This window comes from Lonchura striata, chromosome 1A (assembly GCF_050655825.1).
Source record: "Lonchura striata isolate lonStrDom1 chromosome 1A, ASM5065582v1, whole genome shotgun sequence".
Taxonomy (NCBI): Eukaryota; Metazoa; Chordata; class Aves; order Passeriformes; family Estrildidae; genus Lonchura; species Lonchura striata.
This window is the reverse complement of record NC_140741.1, coordinates 26,116,112-26,131,085: the sequence shown is the minus strand read 5'-3', so window position 1 is coordinate 26,131,085 and position 14,974 is coordinate 26,116,112. Positions and strand designations below refer to the sequence as shown.

The following is a 14,974-nucleotide window of genomic DNA, read 5'->3' as shown; positions in this document are numbered from 1 at the left end:
TTTGTGCTTTTCTTCCTATTTGTTACCTGGGTTTTATGAGGAGGCATACTTTGTAAGGTTTAAAGAGTGTAATGGACAGTTGGATTTGATGTGGCTGTGTGAATGTTACTACTCCTTTATTTTTTAATGCCTAGAAATGATTAAGGTGTTTGTTCCCCCTAGGTCTTGTCACTACCATCACATTTTTGAACAAAGTCCAGCTATAATAAAATCATGCTTTAAAATTCTCATTAGTCTCAGTTTGAGTTCTGCTTTTCACCTGCCCTTGCTACCACTTGCACCTCCAAGTATAGGAGGACTATAATGATCTAGGTTCCCAGAGTGGAAAGAGAGAAAATCTCTATCCACCAATCTGTGTTAGTGTCTTGCAACAAACTTGGTGTGGGGAAAGCTGATAAAGGTTGCTAAAGTGTGGTGCCATACAGGGCAGAGTACAGGGGTGAGCTAATCTGATGGATCAGTTAATCTATATTTGTAAAAGCCTGAGATGGAGAGAGGTGAGTACACAGACATGCTGAAGTGGACTGGTGTCAGGGTTGGTTGTTGGTGGCAATTTGCTGAAGATGTGACAGGTCTTCAAGAAATACAGCCATACTGCTGGTGTGTTACTCTGAAATGGATGCTGTATCCAGAAGATAAAAACCTGTGAAGCTGGACCTCTAAAGAGTCTCACTTCCCTTAAAGAAAGACTATATCTGCCATGATATGGTCAAGAATAGATTCTCCACCTATATTTTACATGGCAGAATGTTGTCCATAAACCTCATTGCACTTTTCCTTCTTTTATTACTTCCTTCCCTCTGTTGCTTGCTCCTTGTTAGCTCAAGCACTAATTTGTATTTTTGTTAAACAAGCTATTGACTTAACTGTACCAAAGTTACTGTTCCCTAGAAAGAAATCTTATCTACATAGAATCAGAAACAGTTTCTTTGGCAGTGTTATGAGGAGACTGAAGAAGTCCTTTTCCCTTATAGACAGCAGTTAAAACACTTGAAAGTTCACGTGCCTGCATCTTGTCCTTTGTCCCTGCCAGGTATATCAGTATGTCATAGAAGATACCCAAACAGCTACAATTCTGCACGAGGGGACAGGTGACCTTCCTTGGTCTGATGGTGGTTCAGAGGTAGTGATTAATCTGTGTGGGTATTTTCTTTCTCGTTGAGAAGAGTTGATGTCTCTCTCAGACCACTGCTTGGATGATGTCTAAAACTTGGAAATCACAGACTTGACTTGCTTTGTTGTACAAAGCTGAAGAATGGCAACCCTGCCTGTGCTTTCCAAGTATGGGAAAGTTGCTATGAGGTCTGCTGGACTGTTTACTTTTCCCAGAACAATTCTAGCTATGCTGTATTCTCAACATTATTGATAGTCTAGAGGCTTACCCCAGATCTTCTTTGCCTGGTTTAAGATACCTTGTTGCTGAGTTTTTGTAATGCTTGTTGATATGAATATCATTCACCAGTTAGCTTTTAAACTTGCCTGCCTTGATTTGTTTAACTAGGTTTGGAAAGATTTTTCTGTGTGGTTTAAAAGTTGCCTGTGTGTGCTACAAGACCTCTGGAGATTATTTTAGATTTATTTATTGCCTTATCTCCTTGTTTCAAAGGGTAGCAGTAGCATTCCTATGTCTGCTACCGGGAGTGAGGGCGATTAGTAGGTTGTTGCAGTGTCTCTGGTCCTGACTAGCCTCGAGGGGAATGGAAGGCAGCATTCCTATTCCACTTTCTCGGTTTTGCTCAGCAGTGGGGGAGGTTTGGTGCAGCAGCCAGTGGTATGGCAGGAATCTGTACAGAGAATAGAAGATGAAAGGGTCGGGTGCTCTACATGAGCCAGAGGCATTTAGGATTAGGCTGCCTTCCCTAGGTTACTTTCAGAGCCCTGAAGACTGGGAATCCTTCATGGCCTGGAGAAGGATAGCAAGCTGACTTGACTCTGACTTCTGTCAGCACAGGGTATAGTTATTTCTTAAACTGACAGTGTGGAAAAGCTTTGTGTGTTAATTGATTTGGACTCAGATTTTTTTTTTTTTTTTTGTTGGTTTTCAGTCAACTTTTGGTATTTGAATAAGTAGGGCTTTCAAAGGGATGGTTCATCAGGAAGGGAGAGGAAGATGAGTTTTGTTCCAACCTCTGCTAATCCAGAAACTATTTAACTCTTTTCAGACATCTCTGCTGATGTACAGTGGATGAGCTTGGTCTCCTTTGTAGATCTTCTGGTTACTCCATTGACAGAAGTGTCAGGGCACTTAGATATTCCAAGATATTATCTTGCTTTTTGTTATTTTTTCCCAGAAGTACTTTCTTCAAGAAATAAAATGGTGAAGGACGTGTTCAGAGTGGGTTGTTCATTGTTACTGGGATTTTTCCCCCTCCTTTCTCAGACCCAAGACTGTGACTCTCAGAAAGGAGATGAAAACATTATTTTGCTACATGTTACCTGGAGAGACTTCCTGTGCTTCAAGAACAGAACTCCCAAAAAAGTGTAACATTTTTGCTTTTAGAGAAAACAACCATTTGTCTTAATGTTTTTGTTCCCTGCGTAACCTGGATGCCAGAAGCCTCAGATCTGCTTTCAGAAGAATTATTCCTCTGGTGCTAATGATTGAAGCACAGTGCCTGCAAGTGGAAGCAACAAATCTTGAGCAAACAAATCATTATTCTAATGCAGCCGATGTATACTGAAGAAGTACATTCTTTGCATCAATTCACAGTCTCCAGGGCCTCAATTTAGAAAAACATCTTTTAAAGCTGTTAAACATCACCTGTTTGTCTGTTTGGAACACACACAGGGAATTTTCTGTGTCAGATGGTGATAGAAGTTATAAATGTCATTGGTCTCTGAAGTATGGTATCTGTTTTAATGCCCTGAAAAGTATCTGAAACTTTTGTAATAGAAGTTGGGTCAGTATGGTGATTCTGGTCTACAAAACTTAGACCTGTTCAACTAAGATAGGTAGGAGAGGGAATAGACAGCATGTAGCTAATGAATCTTTTCTTAGCTGGTTTTCTCCACATTATTGGAGAGCTCCTAATGTTTCACCCAACAAAACCCTGAAAATCACTGAGCAATGGTTGCTCCTTGACCTTGATGGGTTAGTCTGCAAAGGGACCTGTGCACCCAGAGCTGTGCTGGTGCTCACTTGGGAGTTAGGTAGTCTCTGGGTTTGGTGTTTAAAAGAAAACAATCTGAAGCACAGTAACTTCATGATTTTTTAGTGACACCTTGTTATGTTAAGTGAGGAAACACACTGTTAGGTCTTGTAAGACAAATCACTTCCTTTGTAGGTCATCACATACACCTTGAGACTAGTTGTGATTTTCACAAAAGACAGTCCTCTGGATCTGCTTCTGTAGAATATAGACCTTCAAGTGTTTTGTTTGTAATTCTTAAATGTTTGCATATTTCTCTTAAGTTTCCTAGCTAGCAGAACACTTCTGTTTTAACTTGTTTGCTTCCAAGTAATTTCTCAGCTTGCTTCTTAGCATTGTGATGCTATGCTGTGCTGTATAATGCACTACCCCAAAATGCATCTTTCTTTTCTTTATAATATTCTGTCAGTGCTTCTCAGTTAAGACCTGCTCAGATTATGTAGGGGCACACATGGCCCTTTCAAGTTGCATGTAAAGGTCAAGTTCTATTTCTACTTAAACCCAAAAGAATACAGCCTGTGGTTTCACAAGTGTGTTTTCCAGATTTGTTGAAATTTCTCATGCAAAGGGCAACGTGAAATTTGGATGCTAGTTACGGAGGATATTTGTTTTGGTGCAGATGCCAAGAAAATATGTACATTGTTTTTAATTTCCTTAAGAAATGTTTTACATGCTTTGAATTACTTGAGATTTCTAAATGCAGCTCTAAAAATCTGTGTCTTGAGATGTGGTTTTCATGAGAACAGGGAGCTAAAAAAGAGTCCAGTTGCCCTCTTGTTTTTTAGTAGTTACCACACCCTTTTTGCTTCATTCCTGTAAACCAGAGCAGGATTTCTCTGGCAGTCACTTATGCAATGGTTCAGCCCCTGCTGTCAGTCTCCCTGCAGTTCACTGTTTTAGTACCATGAGCTGCCTGAGCTTTTTGCAGGCTGTATACTAGTTTTTCTTCTCTGTCAGAACTTCATAAACATTTGCATAATATAAAATTACAGCTTACAACTTGTTTTCTGCTATCTCCAGGTCCCGTTAAAGAGTTCTGGAGAAGGGGAGATGTGGGCTCTAGTTCAAAAATGTCTTGGTGGAATAAATATTTCCATTTGAGCCTGTAGGATATATTTCATTTTGAAAAATGAAATTTACTTTTCTCCTTGTGACTGTTTTCAAACCAGCTAATGCAGAGCTGAATCTTAGCATTGCAGTATTCCTGTCAGCTCAAGTGATAATTTTTTCTTAAACATCTTGAAGCTCTATTGTTGAGAACCATCTTGGATATGCTATGTTTCCCATTCATTTGATTTCTCTTACTTTTTGTACTTGATGATAGTTAGCATTTTGAAACTTCTCAATAATACATTCTTTAAATGATAGTGCAAAAACAGGTTCTGGGGCTCTGCTCTGTTGTTCCCCTGGAGTGTTTTTAATCCCATTCAAGCCAGCATATAGGTTAAAGCACCACAGTGAACGTACTTGATTAGGTCTGATGCCAGTGGGGTTGTTCGTGTAGCACAGCGTGTCAGGTCCCTGGGGCTCCTCCTGTGTTAAGAGCCCTGAGGAAAGGACATGGGATGTAAAATTATGTTGATGTTGGAAGAGAATTTTGAGGAGGCAGTAAAGAGCTGAAACTACTGCGTGGTTGAAGCACTTAGATGCATGTAAGAGTCCTTGCTGCTTTAGGTCAGCTGTGTAGCTTGGCCAGGCAGCCCAGGCTGGGCATTCGGCGGTAACGGGAGCGGCGGGCTGGGCTGTCCCGGCTGCCAGACGCTGTGGTTGGGAGGTGGGTGGTACCACGAGCTGTGCTTCAGCTTTTAGCCTTAATGAGTCAGCTATAGGCAGGGGACTGCAAGCCAAGCCTTTGCCTTTCAGCTCCACTTCCTCTTAGCTGCAGAGGTGATGTCACCATTGTGTGAATGCTATATTACTTCTCCTTTTATGGAGATGAACAGGCTTGAAACGAGAGTCACTCATGCAGAGGAAGTGGGTGATAAAGGCCTGGTAGGATGTTCTGTAACTGAGATGTGGAGCTTAAATTGCACATTGTGTTCTAGCCTTCGAACCCTTTTCTTCTCCGATCCCAAAACTTTTAAAAACAAAATTTAATACTTTGGAGCTGTATTAATTTATCAATTTTGCCAATGTATTTGACCACAGCAGTTCAGCATTCATTCACAGTTGTTGTTTTACAGTAGTATATTTGGTTGAGTATTTTCTATGTACAAAGATGTTCTCACTTGTGAAAACAAATTTTGGTTTAATTAAGTTTTTACTGTATGATGAAGCAGTGAGCAATCTAAAATGCAGTCTTTTATTCTTGGACAAAAGAAAGTCAAGAATAAGTGGTGTATTATGGATTTTTTTAATATAGTAAAATTAATCTTTTGATCTTATTATACCATACTGCTGTATAGTTTAAATTTGAAGGATATTTTACTTCCTGAATTTCTGGATGTTTGAGGCTGCTGTGTCTTGTGATCACTTGAATACTATGGTGATGAGAGCTGAAGAAGAGCCTAGATAAAAAGCTTTCCTTGTCAGCTGGTTTGAAATACAGAACTGTTGCTATAATTAACTAATGAGTTGTTATTCTGGATTGTTTTTAATAAGTGACTCTGTTTAGAACTGAAAAGCAGGTGCAGATTTCTTTTAATCAGGCGTTTCTTGATTGTGTTATTATAAGCAACTGAGTTTATGGTACCCAGCACATTCTCTTTTGCTGAGTAGGTTGCTTGCACAACTGACAATGAAGTGAAGGCAAGTGCTGACTGAAGTAGTGCAGTACACCCATGTTGAATGATCCTTTGAAAGAAAAAGAAAAGGGGGTAGGAGGTAGCCACTTGCCTGGACAACTGAATTCTGATTCATGATGGCACAAGTCAGTATCATATGGAGAATGAATATTGGAATTTGAAACTGTTCTTAATTTGAAGAGTATCTAAGAGTTATGCTTTGTGTGTGTTAACTCTTTGCCCCTTTGGTCGGCTCCAGTTTCCTGTTGCTCAACACATTATTTGAGTTGTCTGTCTATACACAATTAGAGGAATTCCAGCTATCCCAATGACTGCTGCTTTGCAGTTCTGGGAAAGAATTTCCCCCAGATTGCAAACAGGAATGTTGCCTTTTATGGCAGTGTCTGCATACTCCCAGAGACTTGCCTGCACTCGCAGGTACAATCCTGCTGACTGAAAGCAGAGGTGACTAAGGCAGCTGCAGTGGGCCACCAGGAAAGTATGTTGGGGGAGGAAAGCTTCATGACAAGAGGATTTCAAACACTGTCTGTGACTTTTCCTGCCTGACCACCTTTCAACACCTTGCTCTATGTTAAGGTGGGGAAAAATCCTGTAGTTGCCCCTTTGAGGACTCCTTAAGGTCAATCCAGGGTGCTGTGGCAATCTTGCCTTACTGGAATAAGACTAGAAAGAAGTTCTCAATCAAGTATGAGAAAACTTGGCATGATCGAGAAGTGTTCAGTGCCAAAGAACTGCTTGGTATTATTATCAAATGTTGATCATCTCTTTTTCTGTTGGGCAGTCAGTTTATCTGTCTGCTTACTGGTATTCTTTTGCTGGATCATCTCTAGGATGGAAATGAGAAGGCAGGTGTTATTCATGTGCCTGGGTTTCCACTGCCTGTTTGAGAAGCCCCAGCTCATAATTCCAAGGTCAGAGCTGGTTACCAGCAATAAGGACCACCTTATTTAGAGTTACCTTTTCAAAATGTTTTTTTTTTTCTTTCTCTCAAATCTACTTAGAAGAGCCTCTGTAGTACCTGAATGCAAACATAACCTTTTCTGGACAAGTGAACTGCTTGTTTTTATTCAAGCTTTTAAAAGTCAGATGTTATTCAGAGGCGCAGTCTTGTCCTTTTACATAGCTGCTTTGTGGTGCAGAATTGTACTCAGGTGTTGTACTACTGAAGAATACATTTCCTTAGGCAATCCATAAATGAGTCATTAGTTATTCCCCTGATCCACCCTCAAAGTGCCCAGTCATGCAGAGGGCTGGCATGTGCCTGCTGAGCCCTTGACCCACTGGGAACCTTAAATGTGTGAGGCCTTTGGAGCTGGCTAGCATCTATTCTTGACCTGGCCTTCAGCAAAAGGAGTATATATCTCAAAGGCAGCGAATAAATTCAGCACTTGAAAAAATGAACATGCAATTTAAGTAAAGCTGCAGTATCTAGTTTTGAAGGGTTAAGAATTTGCCAGGCCAAAATTGAGTGGTGATTGTCTTCTACTTGCTTTCTTCCAGGCTTGGGGCTGATCAGCTCTTTCTGAGAACAGTATTAGCAAAATAGTGGCAGGTAATATTTTGAGTTTTAAACAAGAAAAGAAGCAGATTCTTTACCCCTCATTTTTTTTTGCTCATCTACATGCAATCAGTTTCCATTAAAGACATCTAAGAGCAGGAGTTGCATATACTTAGCATGTGAACCTAATGCTTCCATTATTGGCTTCAGAATATTTTAAGATGGAATCTCAAACCTGTTAGGTTTGCCAGCTTTCCTTATTCCACAAAAATATGTGCAAAGGCTAGATATACTCCTCTCTTTTTAAACTGTGTGTATGGGAGATTTTTCTTGATTAATGTGGCATTCATTATGTTAGTATTGAAATGCTAAATGTGCTTGCAGCAGTGTTTAAGGATACAGAAAGAGGTTTCAGGTACTTGAAATCTATCAGACTAGAAAGCCTTCCCTAATTACAGCTCAATCTCCTTATCTTGCACAAAACAACTTGAATGGTGATTTAATTATATCATCTAAGTACTGTCTGGTGGGAAGAATACTGAGCGTTTGTGGTTTCTCTAAGCTATGGGGAAAAGGAATAAAAAGGAGTAGCTAAAATGTGGAGACAGTCACATAAACATACTGTTGGATGTCACCAATTACTGAAAAAAATTATTGGAGGGATCCAGTGAATTGCATACTCTCTCTTCAGAGAGTAGATGTTAGTCCAATGCAATGAGTGGAAAAAGGAAAGTGGCAATGCCTGAATGAAATCAAATTGCTGCAGCATTACTGAGCTTCTCAGACTGAATAATCTGCGAGTCCTCTGGTCTTGATTTAAAAATAAACAAACACCTAACATCAAACAAAAAAACCTCCCAGCCTAATGGGGATTTTGAGTTTGGTGGCACAGTGTATTCCGAGTGCCTCAGTGGCTTTTGTGGGTTGTCAGTCAATTACTTGCTGTGCCAACCTGTTCCATATTTCACTGTCCCTGTGATGACTAGAAACAGCTTGAGGCTGTTCTGGTGTAGGCACAGGCACTCTCCAGTCTTCAAGTGCTCCTAGCTCATTCCTGGTGGTGTGAAGGAATGGGATGGAACCCGTGTAGAGGTAGTGAGGGCAGGGATGAAATTGAAACAGGGCAGAATCAGAGTGTGCGCAGGAGCTGTGGGATGAAGGCATGGTGGAAGGACTGGTCAGGACTGCACATAATGAAGTGGAGTCATAGATGAATGCTGACAGGAGGTGAAAGATGTGGGAGAAGGAGTGGTGAATGGGCTGGGTGAATTCTGTAACTGGAAAAATATCCACAGCTGGGAGTTGAACACAGGCATTAGTATGTCTGCTGGTATATCAACATGGAAAAGAAAAGGTTTCTGTTGTTACCAATTGCTGTGATAATACAATAGGGGATGGTGCCACAAACAATCAGCTGTATAGGATGTAGGCTGGAGCTATGTCTTCTAGTTTTTGGGTCCAGTCTGTACAAAATGAGTAACAAATATTTTGTCACTGAGCCTCCAGTGTTTGTTTTGGTCTGAAAGCCTCTGTTTGATGTGAATATTTGGCACTTTGGGATTTGTAATAGTTGCTGTCCCACTTTCTCCCTATCTCTTCCATTTTCACTGCACTGCTGGTAACTTTCGTAAATCAATATGGGCCCACTGCAATAGGGGCTGAAGAACAAGTAGATGCACATCATCCTGTAGCTGTGTGGTAAAGACACATTCAGTAAGAGACTTCTTCAGTGTTTGTGGAAAAATTGTAATGCAAATAATATTCTTTCTGGATGAAGAAAACTAAATTGCTGTGGTGCCATTATGCTTTGGCATAGGGTGGGAGGTGGGTGTCCTGTCAGAGAAGGGGTTACTTGGCTGTGTTTCTGAAGATACTTGTCAGTGTTTACTAGTTCCTGGTGTCTTTGGTGTTGATTTCATTCTGTCAGAGACATTTACTTTCAGAGTTCTAGTCTGACTACTCTTTTAAAATTTCTTCTAGATCGAGAGGATCAGTCCATCCTTTGCACGTGAGTATTTCCAACTGGCAGTTTGTCTGCATGTAAAAGTTTGTGTTTTTACATTCTTGCTGGGAGGACTCTCTTAATTTTAAGTGCTGGTAGCAGAATTACAGAATCAGGTAATAATGGAGAGTCAAGGAAAGCCCCACTACAGTTCCTCCAATATATAATTCCTTCTGCAAAATATTTTTCGTAATAAATGGAGGAAGAATGGCTTTGAAACGGCCCCTATGCTCAAACTACTAAAGAAATACAGCTTTGTCAATGGAAAAATCTTGGAGTGATCCTTCAGATTTGATGCAGCTGTTATGTTTAAGTACATGCATACTGATGAGGCTGATAGAGTAACAGATACTCTTGATGCAGCAGTTTTTCTTCTAGACACAGTAAAATTGATTGGCCCTCAGCCACGCTTAAGGAATTGGTGTGTTTCTTCTTGCAGTCAGGAGGCTTCCGTTTGAAAGATTTACTTCATTACCTTTAACCCCAACATCTACAACAGCCTCCAAGCTATTCCTCAGCCACTTGACAGTCTTTGTATCCAAGTAACTGGAAAGCACAGTTCTTTATTGTCTTCCATGTTGCAGTCCAGCTGCAGCCCAGCTTTTTTCCCCTTGGTTTTAAGGGAGGTGCTGCAATGGTCAGAATGCAGTTAAGGATGTCGATAGTCCTTTTGGGATTAGAAGTATGATAATACATCTTGTTTGTGGATAACTTGTAAATTTTCTTTACAGAGGTGAATCAGGAGCTGGTAAAACAGAGAACACCAAGAAGGTTATTCAATATCTGGCTCATGTTGCTTCCTCACACAAGTCCAAAAAAGACCAGGTAAGACCTAGGTTTAATGATGCTTTATTGCTCTGCTGACTTTGGACACTAAATATGTATTGGCTGTTGTTGATAGAAGACATATTGCTCAGCAGAAGTTTAGGTGTTAACATCTGTCGGGGGATTGAGGAGGTCAGTGAACTATGAAACAAGAAGTCTGTCAAAAATTGCAAGTCAGGGAACACTGTTCAAAGCCATAAATCCTTTGAATTCGGTGGCTCTACAGAGGACATAAACTCATCCCCTTGGATTTGTGGGCAAGTGCATGGGCAAGAGCTGCTATAAAGGCATCATCTGTATGATCTTTTCACGTGGTTGTATTGCTTATAACCAGTCTAGGCAGTGTAAAACTGACCCTTCTGTGGGGGAGTTGTCTCCTTTCTTCTGTACCATTATAGAGTAGGTCTGGCCATTACACGTGCTGTCTCAAAACTGGAGAATACAATAGTAGGCTAGTGGACATCAGCTGAAAATTTATAAATTGTAGGAAAACATTAAAAGGGGGGAAAACAGCCAAATGTTAGCAGCACATGAGAGGAGGGTGGTGATGATGGTGGGAGGACTTTAAAGATGTCTCACTTATATTTTTTTCCCCTCCCTCTCCCCCGATGGACTATTGCCGAATTCTTCAGTTGTATCCTCGTAGGTGAGCTGCACGTTTACTGCACGTTCTGCACCAGGAATGCATTTTTCTGTCCCATTGTGTGATTTTTTTGAGCAGCTTTTCACTCCACACCAATATCACTTTCTGCAGCTAAAGCAAATTCATAGACAATTCACAATTTTTATTTTTTTTTGTGTGGTGCACAGTAATCTTTTTTGTAAGGATGTTCAGTTGGAGACTGTAGTGATATCAAGAATACTTGTGTTCTGTGCTCAATACTAGTTTGCCTTTAAGGTTTTTCTTGCAGGATTTTCCCAGACATATACCATCTTAGAAGTATTCCCCCAGGACAATAGGACTGGACAAGGCTTTCCTAGAATCTTAAGCATATACTGTGTGTGGTGTTCCTAATAATATTGATGTAGTTAAGTGTTTAGCGAGGGTCTTCTAGGACTGTGGGCTTGTTAGCCAAATCTGAACATGCTGGAAATGTTCTTTAATGAAAGTAGAGTGTCAGGTGTGTCCACTGCATCTCTACATAAGAGTTTTCCTGTAGTAGCTTAATGTGTAGGCATGTCTAATGCATGCAGAGTATATAAATAAGAAGGCGTTTCTGCATGCAGGCACACTGTGTGTGTGCATGCACATAGTAGTAACTAACTTTTGGAATTCCACCAAAAAAAACCAATGTTCTATGTGCCAAAATTTCAGACATATGAAGGCTTTTTCCATGGTCTGTCAGTAGCTGTATTTAGAAACATTCTCCTTTTTTCTTTTTTTAAGTGTGGAAAATAGAATCATGGGGTTGAGTTAAGTATTCTTCCACTGCTTGTCCATGAGTAAAACTTGAACCACCAGAGCAGGACAGGCAATCTGCTTAGAAGAATAAAACAGTCCTAAGTTGGACTGATTGGTGGTTTGCCCAAGTTTGATATTTAATTTTTTTCCCTAAGTTTTGATTTTTTCGAAAAGTCCTGCTGCTGTGATTAAACTGACCTTAGCAGAGGGGATTTAAAGCTGAAGCCTTTGTTAATCAGCAATGAGTGCTCTCTGCAACACTTCTTTATGATGCAAACTTGGAATCAGAATATAGGAGTTTATGAAGACGAATACATTTAATTTTTTTAGTATCTCGGGTATACTGGTCATGGAAGATTTTTATCTTTAGGCACAGACCTAAACAAAGGATATTATAGAAAGTAGTGGTACTTTCTTTACCGTGAACTTTTGGATGTAAAATGATGTATTTCCAAGTATCAGGGCAAAATCAGTTTTATAAAACATATTCTTTAGCTCACTTGTTTTGGAGGTAGTAGTGCATTCCACCATTCCCAGTGCATTAGTATATTCAGCTAAATAAGCTTATAGCTGCATGGTGTGACTTCAGTGCACACTAAGGCTCCTTTTGCAGGGTGTACTGAGTCTAATTATAGAAACATTTTTTTTCCATTTATTGAAACTTCTATTTATGGAAGTTGAAATCAGTGTTTTTCCATGTTTAATCTCAGCTTCTCTACTGTCTTCTTAATTCATGTAATGATTTTTCAAGATGTGAGTTTTTGCAGCTAGTAAGAAATCCGTGGGTAATAGTAGCTAATACTTAAATATTTGTCACAAAACTTTGCTTATAGATGATGTTTCTTCTTCTCCCATGTAGCCACTGGTGTTGGGATTTAGTTATTTGATAATCTCTCACATGACTGCAGAGAAGAAAACAAAAGCAAATCCCTGAAGTGTAAAAAACAAAACAATAAACTCTCAACAAACCAAACAAACAACCTAAACAACCTCCCCAATATTTTTTTTAAATGCATGCTGTTAAAGGATTTCTGGATGCCTTTCTCCATACTTTCTGAACAATAACTAGCTGTAAAAACTTCTGTCTTTCTTAGAAAACATTCCAAAAAGTGTTTGAGATGCAAAAAAAAAATCAGAGTGCAAGGTAGATAGATGTCAAGGATTTTAGTTGCTTTAAATTGGTGTTGTAATTTCAGTGCAATAGAAAGACAGCGTACTGAAGAGTGTTGGGAACTGGGAGCTGCCAACCACAGACTAACAGACCCAGTGGCTTTTTCTGCTTCTCTTTTCATGAGGAATATTGCACATACTTCAAATGAATGCCAAGTGTTAAACAAATTTGTTTCAGGTCAAGGAATGGCAATTACAAGTGCCAGGAAATTGGCAGCATCTTAATGATAGGAACCTTAGGATTTTTAGAAAGCTTTGACAGCTCTATTTTGTAATGGTTTTGCTTTGCAAAATTACCTATTGTATAAAAATAATGAAGTATCTTCCATCAGTGAAAGGTGACCATCAAAATTTAACATAAGAAATCCCCAACAAACTCTACCCAAAAACTTATTAAAAATTTAAAACATTATTGAATTGCCTTTTAAACAAAGACAGCGTGCAGTGAGGAATGGGTACAGTAATTGCAGACACTTAATCCTATGTGCTGTTGCTGTGGCTTGCTGAGAACTTGGATTTTCCCACTGTGTTATGGTGCTGAGGCAGTTAAGGAGAGCTCAGTGATTTGACCAACTCTTCAACATTTTCCTTTCCCCAGAGCTTCATATTGTTGTGAGGCCAAGCTGTCACCCTATGCTATTGCTACCTTGGTGTTTCAAGAGACCTAATCACCTCTAAACTACAATTTACCAACACCTACTTGAAACTAATGACACTTTTTCCTGAGGTACTAAGGAACAGTAGGGCCTATTATATGTGGATTTGCATAAACTTCCCTCTTTGTGTAGCTAAGTATGGCCTTGGGTTTATTAATAGCCAAATAATTAAAATAGTTTTCATGTCAAAGCCTGATTTCTCATCCCTCCTTGTTCCATTTAGTTGTGTTTAAATGCTGTGTTGCTGTCATCTCTCACTTGAATAATACTAAATTGCAGTTAGAAACATAGGCCTAGGACTTCACTGCAGGGTAGGGAAGAGGAATGGTGTGAGGGAAGAGCATTCCAACTTCAGTACATGTGGCAGAACACAAGAGGAAATGTGACTACCACACGGTTTCAAGGACTAAACCCTAGTTTCATGGTTTTTTCCCTTGCATTGCCAGATGCTGGGTCTGTTGTGAGACAGATGATGTCCCAGTCCGGGGACATCAACCTTACCAGGGCTAAGCCCCTTGTTACACATACTGGACAGTGACTGAAGGTGTTTGCAGCAGCTGCCCCTTCTGTGTATGTGCAGTTCCACCAGGACTGGGGGTCTTGTTTGGCCTTGCACTTTGCAAGCATGAAGTGATCGTGGAAGTAAAAAAGACTTGTAGTTCATTGTACAGTTTCTCATATATCTTCCTTCTTTTTTTTTTATTGCCTGTATTTTTAGAGACAGTGTGTAAGAACTAATCTGTCTTTGAGAACAAATGGGAACAATTTTCCTTTAGAAGTAGCCTTAAATAGTTTCCCCATAAATTCCAGTTCTCACAAATCAAACTTCATTTCCATCTGTTATGCACAGGCAGTCTTGAGTACTTACTGATAACTGCTAAAAAGAGAAACATTAATCTAAACTGTAATTTTGTGTCTCCAGAAGCTTTTTAGTTGGTTTTGAAATATAGAGAACACCATGCTTTTAGCTCAGAGGACAAGTAATTTTTCAAAAGAGTTAGGGATACATGTAGATCCTGCAGGGAAAGGTGTATATGCTGCATTGGCCTAGTACTAGGCAGAGATAAAAGTTCAGAATTTCTTTTTCTACAGTTTCCAGCATTTTGTGTTCCTTGAGGGGAGGAATGTGTGAATATAGCAGCAGAATGCAAGCAATCATGCAGTTTGTGGGATACCACTAATTCTCTTTTTTGTATGTTCCTCCTTACAAAGGAGATTTTTGCTTGTTTGTACTTTGTAAGATGTAGACTCTTGGAAAAGTGCAAGCTTTTTGTTGGTTTTTACAAAACATTAGACAGTTTCAGACTAACTTCTTAACCTACTAGTAGCAATGTTCAGAGCTGTCTTTAAATAGCAAGATAGGATTTACCTCACTCTTACAGCCTCTATGGCAGTACACTTCTGGGATGAAGGCCTGGTCTTAGATGCTGATATGGTTTTCACTTTGTCCCTGGAAAGTCTATGGGATGTTACAGCCAAGTAACTTTGCAGGGCTTCTTGCTAACAGAAAGACACACTGGGAGGAAGG

At 39.8% G+C, this 14,974-nt stretch overlaps 1 protein-coding gene across 1 annotated transcript in view; it reads left to right on the top strand.

The window, feature by feature from the left end:
- MYH9 (myosin heavy chain 9) overlaps positions 1–14,974 on the top strand; it is a 69,925-nt gene that overhangs the window by 21,495 nt on the left and 33,456 nt on the right. Inside the window, exons 4-5 of the mRNA XM_021554050.4 lie at positions 9,372–9,399; positions 10,125–10,218. Of these exons, the coding sequence (XP_021409725.1) occupies positions 9,372–9,399; positions 10,125–10,218 (122 nt within the window). The remainder of the gene's footprint in view (positions 1–9,371; positions 9,400–10,124; positions 10,219–14,974) is intronic.